Source organism: Lutjanus erythropterus, chromosome 11 (genome assembly GCF_056507025.1).
Source record: "Lutjanus erythropterus isolate fLutEry1 chromosome 11, fLutEry1.hap2, whole genome shotgun sequence".
NCBI lineage: Eukaryota > Metazoa > Chordata > Actinopteri > Lutjaniformes > Lutjanidae > Lutjanus > Lutjanus erythropterus.
In genome coordinates, this window is record NC_139327.1 from 27,563,133 (window position 1) to 27,579,499 (window position 16,367).

The 16,367-nt window shown below is 35.7% G+C and overlaps 1 protein-coding gene across 3 annotated transcripts in view; it reads right to left on the reverse strand.

Moving 5' to 3' along the window:
- Nucleotides 1-14,207: 14,207 nt before the first annotated feature.
- Nucleotides 14,208-16,367, reverse strand: part of aff4 (AF4/FMR2 family, member 4) — a 49,245-nt gene continuing 47,085 nt past the window's right edge. For all 3 annotated transcript variants that reach the window (XM_084729856.1, XM_084729855.1, XM_084729857.1), the window contains one exon: nt 14,208-15,550. In XM_084729856.1, the coding sequence (XP_084585982.1) occupies nt 15,423-15,550 (128 nt within the window). In that variant the 3' untranslated portion in view covers nt 14,208-15,422. The remainder of the gene's footprint in view (nt 15,551-16,367) is intronic.

A 16,367-nucleotide genomic window follows, 5' to 3' on the forward strand; every position in this document is an offset into this window, starting at 1 on the left:
ACACTCTTATCAATTCCTTTCCCTAATGGTGGAGTGATAACTCTCTGTAGGTTTTTCACCTTGAATGGCATGTTTCACACAGTCATTTGAGCCACTGTATTACAAAAATATTAGTTATAGCAGTCAAAACTACTTATATACAAGCATTTTTTCTCATCATTATCATTAATAAACCTGAGAGAAATTATGCAAATGTCATAATAACCTCTATACAGAAGCCATAATATGTTAGAGAAGAAGAAAAATAAATCCACACAGTCACACTGTATCAGCAACTGGAAAAATCTACACACACGCATACACTGATCAATTAGTTCCATCATAATAATGTAATCTTAAGTAATATCAAGTTAATGCTGCTGTCGTCCTGGTTTTCAGTAAAGCTATTTGACACCAATGTATTTCCTTGTTAATGTTTCCATTCGCAACAAGCCTGCTGGTTGGAATAACCTCAGATGTTCCCTTCGTTCTTACCCATTACTGATTAACCCTGAGGGGAATTTTTAACTTGAATATAGCATCTTAAGCAGGCTTCTCACTTCCTCATCTGTTATCTTCCTCAAGAGAATCAAATCATTCACCCTGACCTTCTTATCACTGTTTAAAGAGACCTCCCTATTTATTACAGCGATGATGTCATATGAGCCAGAATGTACTTTAAATGGGCATCCATCATCTTATCAACCTTTCCAAGGTCCTTTTTTTATCAGAACGGAGCATGACATCACAATGACTTTGGCAAACCCGAGAACCATACCTGATGCTAACTAGCCTCCATGCTAACTACAGTTAAATTATTAGGTTATGTTAGGGTATCACCAAAGTTCTTTTGCATGCCACAATATTGTGAATTTATCTCCAATACTTCATCCTGAATAGTCTGAATTTACTACCCATGAATCCTTGATAATAAGGGGTCTGACAGACTTTGGACACCCACTTTGTAGCTCCTACCTTAGAAACACAATCTCATTATTTTGAGGGTAAAATGTATCCCTGTTCCTCCTTGTTATTCGTACTTGGGTTCCTAAAACAATGCATTTCAAACAGGCCTGCAACTATGGCTGAATGATTTTTTAAAAAGTATATAATTGCGATTATTATGACTAATATTATGATAGCAATATGATTTGTGATAGTAGAGGAAATGATAATTTGGACATAATCATTCTCATTTTCATTGAAAAATATTAAACATTAAAATGATTATGATGTAATTTTTTGCAGGGATCTGTACCAAACAAAAATCAACCAGCAAATGCTTGACACAATTTCCAGAAGTCTACAGTGACATCTTCAAATTGCAATTCTCATCCAACCAACATTTACTAACTGATGAATGATAAAGACAGATAGTAAATACTTACATTTAAAAGGCTGGAAACAGCAAATGTTTGACATTTTTACATGAAAATGTTTTTTATTTGTTTATGTATTTGTTCGGATCCCCATTAGGTGAGTTCTAAAGCAAAACTAGTCTTCCTGAGATCCACATGACACAATTAATGTCAAAATAGCTGGCAATTAATTTTCTCTTGATCAATTAATGAATTAATCAACTCAACATTGCAGCTCTTCAGTCAAAACCTGCTGCTAACTGACAATGACTGATTAAATCAGGCTGAATCACATGTTGGTGGTTTACAACGAATATAATTACAAATCCTCTCTTGCACTTGATTAAAGCCAGTCAATCATTTCACAGCTAAAAATAAAACACAGGTGAATTCCCCATTCCTTATGATGACTCATTAGCTATTTCCTTGAAGTATTTACTGTCATGCAACCAACAACTCCAGTGAAAGCCTCACGTCATGCAGGTACAAAGGAAGAGGTGGAATTACAAGATCCCACTGTAAACAACACAGGTAAGAATAAGAGAAACCAATGAGCTGTTAACTGATTTATAGCACTTGACACCTTCCTGCTACATCCTTCACCCTTTATGTCACTCTCACACCTTCACCAGTTCAAACAGATGCTATATAGAGTGATAATGATTTAATTACTGCAGCGTTTGGTAGGTTAAAATAAGATATCTCCACCTTTTAGCTGCTTTATTTCTGGAATTTCATTACATTTTTTATGTGCAATCCAACCATTTCAACAACATTTAAATTAAGTTTTCACTGTGTCATTGTTTTTGGCCAGCGCCTCCATAAGCTTCCTTGTTAATGAAGAATCAGTTTGAACTCATCTGAACCTCTAACCTAACCCACATAGCAAAAACCAGTTTTAGTCCATCCTTGCAGCGGTGGGCTGTGTAAAAGGTCACAGAAAGAATGTAAACATCCGAGTCAAAACCACACAGTTAAACACACCGAGAGTAACTTTCCACTGTTAAAAACAGAGCAAGCAGCCCTTCCATGTCAAAGGACAACACACCACACACAGTCCCAAACTCCTAAATTGTGCTATTTTAAGTCTGTGTATTAATACACATATATTGTAAGTTGCTTTTCCATTATGCTGCACACATTTCCTGTTACTTTAGAGGGAGGGGGGTCATGTTTCATCACTCAGGGTAAGTTTACAGGTATGGCCCATGGCTTTGTGAGGCTTCTCTTATTTTATAGCCTTGCCCTTGTATTTGCTTCCATCTTTTGTTTCCGGCTTCCTTTCTTCTTTAATCTTCCTGCAAACACACACCAGCTACTCAAGCTATCATACATACATCCACCTGTATGCAGCAGCCATTCTGGAAAGTAACTAAGTACATTTACATCTTAGACATTTACTAAGTACATCCTCTATCAGAGGATAATAATCTATTTATCTATCTATCCACATATCTTTACTCCACAGCATTTCTTTAATAACTTAAGTTACAAGTTACTTTTCAGATTCATATTTTACAGGGTTCAATGTTATTTTTTCAACCGCTCAGTCAGGCAAGTGGGTCAGAAATCTTTTTTAAATTTTTTATTGGCAGTTATCAAATAACAACTAAAGACCAAAGATTAAAGTTGACTATCATGTTTAATCTAGGGCTGCAATGTCTATAAAATATCGTGATGATTTCCATCTCAGTTTTTCAAAGTCCAAGGTGATGTCTTTAAAGGTGTTGTTTTGTCACTTCATGAGCAAAGATACTCAGTTTACTATGATAAGAAGCAGAAGAAAAGTGGGAAGTCTCCTTATTTGAGTGGCCGGAAACAGCATTTTCTGACATTTTTTGCATGAAATTATTTGCACAAATAATTGTTCATCAACATACTATAATAGTTTAATCCCTTTTTAGCCCAGTCAGGCAGGTGAGTTCCAAGATTTTCTAGCCTGACATGCCATTTTTTGTGTCTTGGGCAAAAGGAAAATAATTAGTTTTGAGCCCTGTTTTATAAAGAAAACATGTCAAATATAATGTGTTGTTATAGATTTAACAACTAACAGTATAAAGAAAGTTAAAATTAGCCCCACTTTGAAAACACACACATTATAGATCACAGTTATTTCTCCAATAATGATACATAATAACACAACACTCAAATGGGCTATTTTTCTGCAATGTGAGTACTTAAGATGTTTAACATTTTAGCACATAAAGCCAGTGATACTAGAGTTTTACTCGGGTACATTTCTGAACGTATGTTTCCATCGTGTCAGTTCTACTTTACTTAAGTAAAGGATCTGAATACTTCTTCCACCCCTGTGCAGCAATTGCCAAAAGTGTGTGTGCTACTGTCACATGTTTTGGCTTTGCGTCAAGTTATCACACGGTGTGTCACTTATTTGCACTTTATCTGAGAAGTTCAAGCATCCATCCATTGCTGCATGACTGGCCAAGCAATGGATGAGCTTCGGACCATCAGGTATTTGTTTTGGATGCAATTGTTTGGTTACTTTTCTCTGTGCACATGTTTTTGTGTTGCTTCTTATTTATTTTTTCAAGTATCTTGCCTTTGTCTTTGTGTATATACACATGCATTACACCAGAACAATATGGTAAAAACAATAATATTGCCATTGTTTTGACAGATTATGCAATTGCAATATGATTCACGATTAGTGGGAGTCATTTTTGCATCACAATTTTCATTTTGACCAAAAAGCGAACAACTATTAATTGACAATTGATTGGGGTCTGTACCAAGCTACCACTTTTTCTGACGAGCACAAGTTCAAGCATCCATCAGCCCACAATGAAGCAGTGCATCATTAGATGAGCAGGTGTTTGTAGTGGATGCATACTTGCTTCTGCCTCCCCCAAGCTCCCATGCAAGTGTTTGTGTTGGTGTTTGTAAGTCTCTCTTGTGCTTTTCTGTGTGTGTATATGCATGCATTACACCCACACGCACGTCCACTCTACACTAACGTCTCTGCGAGGGTCTCACTGCAGCCTCCGGGTCAGACTCTGTGGGTGCAGTGGAGTCGAGCCGGGTCAGTGGCCTGAGCTGAGCGTCCAGCAGCAGCACACAGAGAGACCAGTGTGCTCGTCCTGCTCCCACCATCTGACCAACGCACCGCATGAGTGCTTCAGTTTCAGCCACAGCACAAAACACCAGTGTCTGGTTTCCCCTAAAGCAACCGTGCCACAGCCGTGGCGCCTTTTGTTCCCACTTTAAATAAAACATAGTCCAGTCATTAGGCAGAAAGGCCCTCCTGTGCATAATTCAGGGCCAGGTATCAATTTGAGACAAGGAGATAAGGTTAGAGAAGGACAATACTGTGTTGTTCTCACAATGCTGTCAAACTACACACATTGCATAAGTAATATACACCATGGAAAGTATGGAAATGACAATTAAATGTGCTACTCTATTATTTGGCTTTACCCTCTTGTCATTATATCCACATTACTAATGATTATTTATTAAAAATCTCATTGTGTTAATATTTTGTAAATATCCCAATGCTTTATATACTGTTGGGTGGTTTAATCTACAGCAATGCATCATACTCTACAAGATCATCATAAGTTTGCACTATTTGAGAATTTACACTATGTTATTTTAGAGAAAATGTGTAGAGCTGCAAAGACTGGTCAATTAATTGTCAATTATTAAATTAATCGCCAACTGGTTTGCTAATCGATTAATTGTTTGAGTCATTTTATAGGGAAGAAAAGTCCATTTTTTTTAACTCCTCTCTAACAGTAACTGACTATCTTTAGGTTGTGGAGAAAACAAGACATTTAAGAACCTCATCTTGAGATCTGAGAAACACTGATCAACATTTCATCAACCACACCACTAATCCAATTCATTCACAATAAAAAGAATTGTTAGTTGCAGCTCTAAAAATGTGTACGTCAACATGTGTGACGTAAATCGTTGAATAGCCTAAAAATATTGAGATATTATTTTATTGATTAGTCCATACAGCCTAAAAGCATGTGAAAAATGCTCATCAAAAATTTTCCCAAACCCAAATTGCTTCTTTTTTCCAACTAACAATTAAAAACCCAAATAAACGAAAAGAACAATCTTCACATTTAGGAAGCTGGAGGCAGCAAATGCTTTACATTTTTGCTTGAGAAATGACTGAATCAGTTACTCAATTATAAAATGGTTGGCGACTAATTTTCTTGCAATCAACTGATTGGTTAGCCAACAAATTGTTGCAACTCTATTTTATTTATAAGCCCATATCACAAAACCCAGTATTTATTCAAAAAAGTTGTGAGATTTGATTTTGTCCACATTAGTCCTATTCTAAACTATGATAAAAGTATGTAGGTTTACAGCAAAATTAATGTCTGTTGCATTTCACGACTACAGATGTAGTTATTTTTAGAGAAAAAAAATATTTAGAGAAAATGTGTATACTGAGATATATATCGTGTTTCAAAGAATATTTGTAAATCATATCGCCCTTCTCTACAACCATGACCACCATTTTTTTTTATCATTAATTCATCTGCCAGTTGTCTTCACGGGGCCAAAGATGACAACTACATCTTAGGATATCAAAAATGACAACATTTGAAATATATTTACTGAGTAAGAATATGATATATAGAAAATTCAGCAGAAATTCAACAGGTGATAAGCTATGTTCAAATACACAACCGCTGCGACCGCTAACAAGGACTGTTTGCTATCTAACGTTTCCTCCTGACTCTGAACACAACAGTTGTGGCTTATTAGCTAATAAAGGACTGCGGTTATTTTAACGCCCAATACACTTTATAACTCAAAAAAATACATCTATAAAGAGAGATTCAAGATAAAGTCTTCGTTTGGTTTCATAACGCTATCATATGACAATATAGACATGAAACGGTGACCAACAAGATGACAGTTGACAACCGAAACTGAGCAGCCACACAGCGATACTACATGCACCTGCTGCTGCTCCTACAAAGTCCCCTTCACGTACCTGCTGATTCCCGATCACTTCGCGGTTCTCAACTTGTACTCCTTCTTTCTTTCAGATGTGTTTCTTCTTCTCGAAAAAACAGTTAGAAGAGCATTAACTGACGGTAACATTTACTTTTTGTCGCACAGTCGTTGGCTGACGTCCCTCACATCCCTCGGTAATGAGCTTTCCTTTTCCCTTCGCTCGCAGTTAGCTTACCTTATTCCCTACAGAGAGAAGCGGATGAAAGGTAATAGAGGACCGTGTGGACCAATCAGATCCGGCGGGAGGCGGGCACGTTAGGAATACACGATATCCTATTGGTCGCTCCGTGTTAATGGCGGAACAGTGAAAACGGGAATTTCACTGTATTGTTTTGATGTTCTTCAATTCACTGAAAAGTGGCTGAATCTAAAACTAAACTGATATATTTACTGCAACACTGAACTCACTGACAGGGATATATGAAAGCACATTACTGCCGATAAAAGAAAAAAAAAAAACCCTCTTTTGTCTGTAAGAGTCGAAATTAAAAGATAAAAAGTCAAATTTATGAAATAAAAAGTTAAAATAATTAGATTAAAATCAGAATTATGCGTTAAATAAATTATGAGATAAAAACTCAAAACTATTTGATAAAAAGTCTAAATTATGGGACCAAAAGTCAAAATTCTGAGATAATTCATAATTATGAGATAAAGAAGTCAAAATTATGAAACATTAAGTCAAAACTATGAGATAATGAGTCATAATTATGACAATAAAGGCCAGAATTATGAGATAAAAGTCATAGCAAGTGGAAATTATTAGAAAAGAAATCATAATTGTGAGATAAAAAGTAAATGTTATGAGTTAAAAGTCGAAGTTATGAGTTTAAAAATCCATTATAAGATAAATAGGGGGAAATTATAAGACAAAAAAGTCAAACTTATGAGATAAATTTGAAATTCTGAGATAAAAAGTCAAAATTAAAGCCATCTTCATGATATGAAAAGTCATGGTTGTGAGATTAAAAATCAAAATTGTGAGATAAAAAAAGTTGAATTTATGAAACAAAAAGTCAAGTATGGAATTTAAATGAACATTTATCTCATAATTTCACCTTTTTATCTTATAATTCTTGATATTTTATTCATAATTCTGACTTTTATCTCAGCATTCCTCATAAATATGAGTTTAGGTTATTTTGTTTAGCTAATAGTTGAACAAATTAAATATTCATACTGAAGGGAAACGTAAATCTTTCAAATGTGATAACTATAAGTAAAAACTGACAAGAGAAAACCCAAAATGTGTAAAGACAAAATAGCAGTCTACACAAGAGTACAAACAGTCTATACAAGAGTTAATGTTCTCGAGGCAGCACAATGTGGATTGGAAGCAGCTAATCATTTCTAAGAGGCTCTGCAATGCCAAGCTAGGCTATATAAACTACTTTGAATACCTTTGTTTCATGCACAGAAAGATTAACTAGGCAGCATCTATTCTTATTGAAACAGACAAACAACATTTTGTTTTTCATCCAGCTGGCATTTATTCGTTATTCCATAATTATCAGTGTCAGACAGAGTGGAAGAGGTTCTTTTAGGTACTCAAATTACATTGTACACTTACAAGCAGCTGTCTTTTTGAGGACAGGGTCATGATATGTTACAATACAGTACAATGTCACACACAGTATAGCTACAGAGAGAAATATTATTTATATATTGGCAAAAGACTAATGTCACTTACATGGTAAAGTGTAATTTTTTTCTAAAATGACCACAAATTATATTTAGCTGGAGTACACTATTTTCTAATGTGAACTGTATTGTACATTTTTCTGTACATTTATATAATCAATCTGACCATGAAGCCCTGTTGGTGAATGTTTGTTTTTTTGGCATCTTAAAGAAATTAATGGCCTTGTGAGGTCTTTAAACATGCTTATGTACTGTATGACAAACTGTTAAAATGAAATAATAATAATAAAAAAAAGCAAAATGTGCTAACAGCAAAGGCAGATTATTATGTGACTGCTGGAAAAATAATCCACATAAAATGAGTGAATGATTGTATTGATATTTACAGAAATATATTTACTTTAAAATTCCTCTGTCAATTATAAGTTTACAGCAATTTACTGTATACATGTTATACAGTAAGTATGTCACACATTACAGTAATCATGCTATAAAAACTACAGAAAATGCTGTATATAAACTATACAGTAAGGATTTCTTCATTTTACAGTAATAATGCTGAATAATTACAGAATTTTGTTATAGTGTAGTTTACAATCAATGACTCCGATAAATGGTTTCAAAAGTCTTGAAAATTAAGTAAAAGTATGGAATTATCAGCAAAATGTACTTAAAACAGTAAAAGTACCCATTTTACTGTAGTGGCTGGTTGAGGTGGAGCTCATTTTAAACTATTTTGTACAGGACTGCAGATGAAGTGGAGTCAAAGTAGACAGTGGCATGAAAAGAAAATACTTACTAGAAGAGTACAAGTACCTCAAATTTGTATGACAGTGACTGTAATGACGATCCAGTGATAAAGAAGCTAAAACTGATGGGGTGACAGCACTGACAGTAGCACCTCATGACCACTTGGTGGCAATTTGTTCACTGAGAACTGAAGCAGACTGAAGTTTGGGCCTGTTGACAGCAGCTGTACCAATTATCTACTAGAGTATTTTTTAATTTTTATACACCTACATCTAAGAGGGGAATACTGTCCTACTCCTACTACTACTATTATCTAACAGCTGTAGTTACTTTCTTATTTATTATAAACAAAACCCATATGAGTTTAAAGAACACAATGCATTCCAGTGGGTGTATACTGCATTGCAAATAACACCACATCAACCAGCTGCATCATAAAATGCTGCTTAGTTTTTATTATTAGTATTATTATTTTATAAATGTACCTGTCATCTAGGCAGGCTAACATAATAATAATGTAGATATTATTGTACTATAAACAATTGAAATTGTGTTTTGTGGTAGAACTCTACAGATTAATTGAAGGAAAACACAAACAAACAAAAACAAAAACCTGTCTGTAAATTGACTTGAGTCAATATCCAACTTATTTTTTACTGCTTTATTATCTAAAAAAGTGAACTATTAATTGAGGTGAATCTAAACACTTTTCAAACCTTGAAACCACTACATTAAAACTCGAGTGTTTGCAAGGATTTTTAACAATTACAAGAACCCTGTGAATACTGATTCCCCTGTCCCTGGCTGCACTGAATACAAAACGTCCTTCATATCCACACTGGAACTTGTTGTGAGTGTTCATGAAGTCTGCATCGATTTATTTTTAAATGAATGTACCTGCAATTAGAGATTTGTTTGGGTTCTTTGTAGCTCTGCTAAGGTGCAATCAACAGATATGATAGATATGTTTGGAAATGATTTAGTCATTTAGAAATGGGAGTGTTTATAATATGCTGTCGTGTGTATTTATATGAGACTTTAAGTTTGTGACCTCTAGTAGCATTATGAAGGATGCACACAGATGCAAATACTGTGTTTTGGTGAGTAACACTGAATGCAAACATGACTTCCGTTTGTTTAAGAGACACTCCACAGGGGATATTTAAATTTACTGTTCAGTGAATCATAGAAAAAACACAAAGTCCAATTTGTTGTCTTAACTAGGCAGTCCTGAGCTTTTAGTCTTTCAGACCAACTAAATGAAAACTTCAAAATGTTAACAAGACATGAGATGCATGTGTGAGCTGCTTCAAGTGCTCTTTTTTTCCTCTACAGCTCATTAATATCATGAAATAAAACAAGTAATACTCCATTAAACATATCCATATATATTTTATTCTCAATACGGCAAAATACAAAGAATATTCAGGACAGACTCTCATTAGTCACAATTAATACTCACTTCACAAGAATGCTTTTAAATTACATAACCTAAGTTTGAAGATCAAACTCAATGAGTACCTTTAATCATATTGCATCCATCATATATAGTATCTCTATCATCAGTTCTCTTAAAACTAATCCAATTTAGTCTATTGTACATAGTGTGTATGCTGCTGCTGTTGGTCTCACTTTAGAGACGACTTTTAGAAAAAAGGTGTTATACAACATACTGTATAAACTGCTACAACTGTTCTGACCTGTAGAGAAATACCTCTGTTTCAAAAGACATGTTGGACCAATTGTTCAAAAGGGACAAATAGTAAATACATCTCTCTCATGAGGACGAAAACAGACGCGGTTTTACATAACAGACTGTACACGCCATCATCCATCCATCCATCCATCCATCCATCCATCCATCCATCCATCCATCCATCCATCCATCCATCCAATGAGATCAACAATATACATTTCATGAAAAGTACACGCCTCCATATCAAATACAGAGAAGACAAAATATTCGCACTTGGATCTCTAGAGACATTAATGATTATGTGGCGAACGTGATACTGAGAGACAGTGAAGCAGAAGAAGACAAAGAATACGAGCACAGTAAGAAAAAGGACTGAGAAATCAAGTCGATATACAGACCGGGATCTGTAACAGCTTGGAAGAAGAAGAAGGAGAAGAAGAAGAAGAAGAAAACACAAAAGCCCACAGAGAAAACAAAATGTGCATAAAGTATCTCACAAATGTATTTACAGCATTTTTAAATTTCAATAGAAATGTCAACCTGTAGTAGAAATTCACCCTTAAAGAAATGTTATATTTACACTTTATACATTTGTATTTAAATAGAAACATGCAAGTGTTAACATCTTCCTACTGAATGTCAAAAAAACTCATCTTACCCTGGATTCTTTCAAGTTAGAATTAATATTAATTACTACTTTACAATGAAATCTCATCATGAACAACCCCCAATACATTTACATCTTCCTATTTCATAAAATGGTACTCCGTAAAATGGCAAAAATAGAAAAAAACGTTAAGCAAAGGGGCAGAAAAATAAATAAGTGTGAGTAGCAAACTGTTAAAAATTATTCTAATGCTAAATTTTGTACATTTGACTACAAGATAGTGTAGGGAACACAAGGCGCGGACCTGTACTTACAAAGTGTACCAGTGTATGAAGACATTGACTGGGCTGGCAAAACCCACAGAGGAATTCCTATGAGAAAAAGTGGCCTCCAGCTTTTTAAGTACAAAATGGCTCAAGCCATCTGTGTTTGGTTATAAAAACAGATCTATATACACATATATACTAAACCAGTACACAAAAATTGCAAAAGCTAAAGGCATTGGACACTTGAGTTCAACAGGTTTCTCACTGAGGCGGAAAAAAAGGAGTGGGGAAAAAAATCCCAAGCCTAAAAATTAAATTTTTCTCCACAGAAACAGATCCTTTTTTTTTTTTTTTTGTAAAAATCCTGCATAGATTAAAATAATACCTCCTCTGACTTTCTCTTTTTCAAGTGCAAGAGGAAATAACAGTATCCCCTCCTACAGTAAAGGCCAGGGAGCCAGTGAAGGAAAAGAAAATACAAAACCCAAAAGAAAAAGGTCAAACCTGAGCCAAATAGTAATTCTTTGGATTTGTTTTGGAAGAAAAAGAAAAGGTGTAAGTTGAGGTGTCAACTCAGAAAATACACCAAATTTATGTCTGAAAATAGAAGAAAAGTACAAGAAAGACTATCACAGGTTTTTAAGGGATAGTTGGGATTATCTGAAGTGTGGCTGTATGAGATACAACACGCTCCCAGTTTGAAGAAAGAAAGAAAGAAGAAGTACCGCTGAAGGAAGCTAAGCAATTTATTGCTGTGGAGGATCAGCAGCACAATGAATTTTAGCTGCTTAAAATAAAAAAAATAATCAATATCAGTTTAAGTGTATGCTATATTAAAAATATTTTCATGGCTTTACCTTGCCGTCTGACAGCTTTTTCTGAGGGGAAAACAGTGTTATATAAGTCAAATATCCAAACCTCACTGGTGAAATCTGTCATTTTACCTCATAGAAAATGGCAGCTGCTGGTCTACTGCTGCCTCGATCACTTAGTTTGTTTGTGTTACCGTCTGACTTTTGTGTTGAAAAAGATTAGTTCAGATTCATCAAAGTCACACAGTAACACAAACAAACAAACAGATCAAGGCAGCAGCAGACCAGCAACACCATGTTCTGTGAGGTAAAATTACTGATTTTGTGAATGAAGTCTGGTTGAGCGGGGTTGGCTTATATAGCTGTAGTTTTCTGTCCAAAAAAGGCTGTCTGACAGCAGGATAAAACAATGAAAATATTCTAAATATTACACATACTTGCACTGACTAAGATTTCTTTTACAATGTGTTTTGCTGCTGACCCTGCAGCACATTTCTCAGCTTCCAGGTGGTTACTCCTCTGTGTTTCTCCAAACTGGAAGCATGTTGACTTCTACTGTAGCTAATACACTGACTATCGATAAATACCTCATACAACCCCACTTAAAATAATCCAGGCTATCCCTTTTACACTTGCTGGCACTTTCCTCTCATCAAAAACTCATCTGGCATTAGCTAAACCAACCAATAATAATTTCCATAAATACTATTTGGCCCAGGCTTTAATATTTCCAGCATGTTTTAGTTGGAAGTGGACTAAAAAAAAAAAGGACAAAAAAAAAAAAAAGGACAGTCCTTCATGTTATTGACCATTACCAAACACCCAAAAGTCACAAAACCTTGAGTGTAACGTAATTCATTCAAAACAACCATCATTCATTTCCCCTTGATGACAACCAGTAAATTTAAATAACCAACAGAAATGTTCATATCTGGACAGCTGACATACTCTGATGTCTTTACCCTGCCAGCTGTAGCACGCTGACATCAACTACCTGATGCGTTTCTTATCTAACATCTTGTAATACAAGCATTGATTAAGATTTTAAAATTTAAATAGGAACAATTACATACACAAATACTTTGCATCTTATAACCCTTGTTCAACCCTGTTTTACAAGTATGCATTTGAAAAGTTATACTTCTGCTTGGCCAGAAGACGAACAAATAAAAAAAGAACTGCTTGGTATATAAATAAAATCTATATTGGCCGTTATATTTTTGAAATATATAATAATCATAGATTTAAAACTCTTTGTTCTATAAATGCAACACTGCTAATCTGCATCAATGACGACTCTCTAAAAAACATCTTTTCCTTTCTGATGAACTTTTGTTGTGCCAAATTAGTGGTCCAGTTTTTTTTTTTAGCAACTGCAATGTAAGTTACTGCACTGTACATGTGGAAATGATTCAATACTTAAAAACACTCCCTGCTGTTCCTTAGAAAAATACACTCTGAGCAAACACGGGGATCAAAACATGAATAACACTGTGAGGAAGTGACTCACCCTCAAGGGAAATTTCTCAATGAACAATGAGCGTAAAAACATTTCATAGGAAAGAGACCTGTACTCTGGAATTTCAAAGACAGCAAATCTCTTAGAGATGAATGTTAATGTGATCAATCTAATTAAGGCCAAGAGAACAGAAGTGCCCACTAGTGGCCCCTGGAGGCCACGCTGCTCCTTACAGCAAACTTCACTGAAGTGGTTTGGACAACCGGGACTCCCTAAAAGCATTTTATTTAATCCTGATGGGCCTGGTTTTGCAGGATGTAGCATAACAAAAAGTTGGACTGAGTGGCAAAGTATAGGCAAATTTTACTTCTAAAGCTTGAAAAATTAAACAAACTAGACTGAATACATGAGATAAGTTTATTAGATGTGTGTGAGCCTTGTTAGCCTGTTTGATACTACACTGATAGAGTACAGACCCCACATTTTTGTTGCTGGACATCATTCATTCTTGAGAACTGGGATAAAACTGTATTTTTTATGCAGGAAAATATATTTTACAAGATCAAACTCATGAGGAGGCCAACCTCATAATATGGACACCATTTAGTTCAGGGAGGTGTAATGTATCTTCATAAACTAATGATTACATAAATAACAAAATCATCTCTGTTTGCAGTAATAATCAGTCGTGAGGTCTCCTGTATGTTTAATCTTGGGCTTAAGGCAAACATTACATTAATAAACAACTTTTTAGGTTATGTTTTTTTTTATCCACAAAGTGACAAAACGATTCAAACGACCCCAGGGCAAAATACCAAGTTTTTAGGGAGTCCCTTCAACAACTAGCAGGGCTATAATAAGTTCATGATTGTGAAAATATAAAATGACACTGTTAAAAACAAATACACTGATTAATAATGATAACATCAATAAATATGTGTGTGTCAGAAGTATTAATCTGCTGTGCACAGTAGCCCTTCCAACAGTCCGAAAAATCTTGCGGGCATGCTGCAAGATTAACCTCTAGTGCCTGGAGACTATGAATGAAAGATAAATCATAATGGTGTAAAGCATCTTAATTCATGACACCATCTTCGCTCTAAAACGTCAAATGCGTCGACAGGACTTAAAACTGAAAGACTGCAATTAAAACATTATTGTTGCCAGCTTCCGTTAACTGCTAAGATTTTAAAAATGCAAAAAACACAAAAGAGGGTAAATAAAAACAGCTGATTCAGATATGATGGGTGGCTGTTCGTTTTCCTGTAGCTCACATACAAGGCACAAAAATGATAAAGAGAAACCTTCATTTTTAAAGCACCTTTGGTGTTTATGGGAGGTACTTTGGTGAAACAAAGTCAAATAAAAAATTAAAAAGCCAAAGTAGCCTAAAAACCAAACCCCATTTTTAAGCATATTCATAGCCCAGCGCTTCCATGCTGAATAGATAAAAACATGGCCTTCGTAGATTTTGTCTGAATGCCGATATATGAAGCGTGGCGATGAGCTCGTTTTGTTCCTGTGCTGCAGCTTCGATGCTTCTCCCTGTGTGGTGCTGTCGACGGTGTGAGATGCTCTAAATTGCTCAGTGTTTTTGGCAAGCTGGTGTAGGAAATGGACACAGTGTTGGAGATATGTTTGAGGAGTTCATCACGTGTGTGTGTGTGTGTGTGTGTGTGTGTGTGTGTACATGGAGGACCAGAGGCGGGCTGTGTGTGTGCATACAGTACATGTGTGTGTCTGTCTGCAAGGGCATGCTTGTGTGTCTTTGAGCACATGTTTCCGAGGTGTGTGTGTGTGTGTGTGTGCGTGTGTGTGAGAGAGAGCAGCGTGCAGGAGGCGAGTCCTCGCTAGGGAATAAGCTTTGCGTCCAGTCGCAGCCAGTGGAGGCCCTGCCGTGTGTAACGCACCAGTTCTGTCATGCTGCTGGTGTTGAAGATCAGAGGACCCATCACCTTGTCCAACTCTAAGAAGAAGTCTGAGGAGACAAAAGACACAGCGTCAGTTTGAAAACCGCTGACTCGAGGACCGTTTCATCACAGGCTTTCAAAAAAGGACAAATCGATGGGAGGTCTGCAGAGTGATTATTATTTTATCTTTAGTTACTTTATCTGGAAAAGAATCGTGGAAATACCACATTTTTTAATCCACCTGGAGGAGACGACTAGTCTAAAAGTTAGAAAACACTCAGAAAACAGTCAATATTGTTTACAACTTTGATAAAGACTTAGTTGAGTCAAAATGCATTGGTGTATCCATTATTTAATAAGGAATTTTTAATTTATTTTTTATTTTAATTTATTGCCTTGGATCATTCCAAACTGCCATCCATCATTTTTCACTTATATCGTCGGTAAGGTAGAAAGCCACCTTCCCTGAAGAGCATCTGACTTTTCCTTTTTTTTTTTGCATTGCCAATACTACTTTTTTTTTTTCGACCCTGTGCAGCACTTCCCATTTTTCCTTTATTCATTGCAACTTAATCGATAAGGTTAAACAGCCTTAAGCATTCGCCTGCAACAAAGTTGAACATAAAGCAGATCTTGTGCAGTCACTGCTATGACGAGCTGTTATCACTTGAAATTTACAAGAATCACTGAATCTGCAGGTAAACAAGGTCATACTGGTCTGCAGAGTGCAGCTAACATTAGCAGCACCGGCAGCCTGCTCTCCTCCTCTTGTCTGTGCTGAATGTGGTTACACATTGCCCTAGTTGAGTGGTTATACGCCAGTGTATTCTGACACAGCCTACAAACAACCTTATTTTCATTTTCGAGATCAAAACTACCACCGCC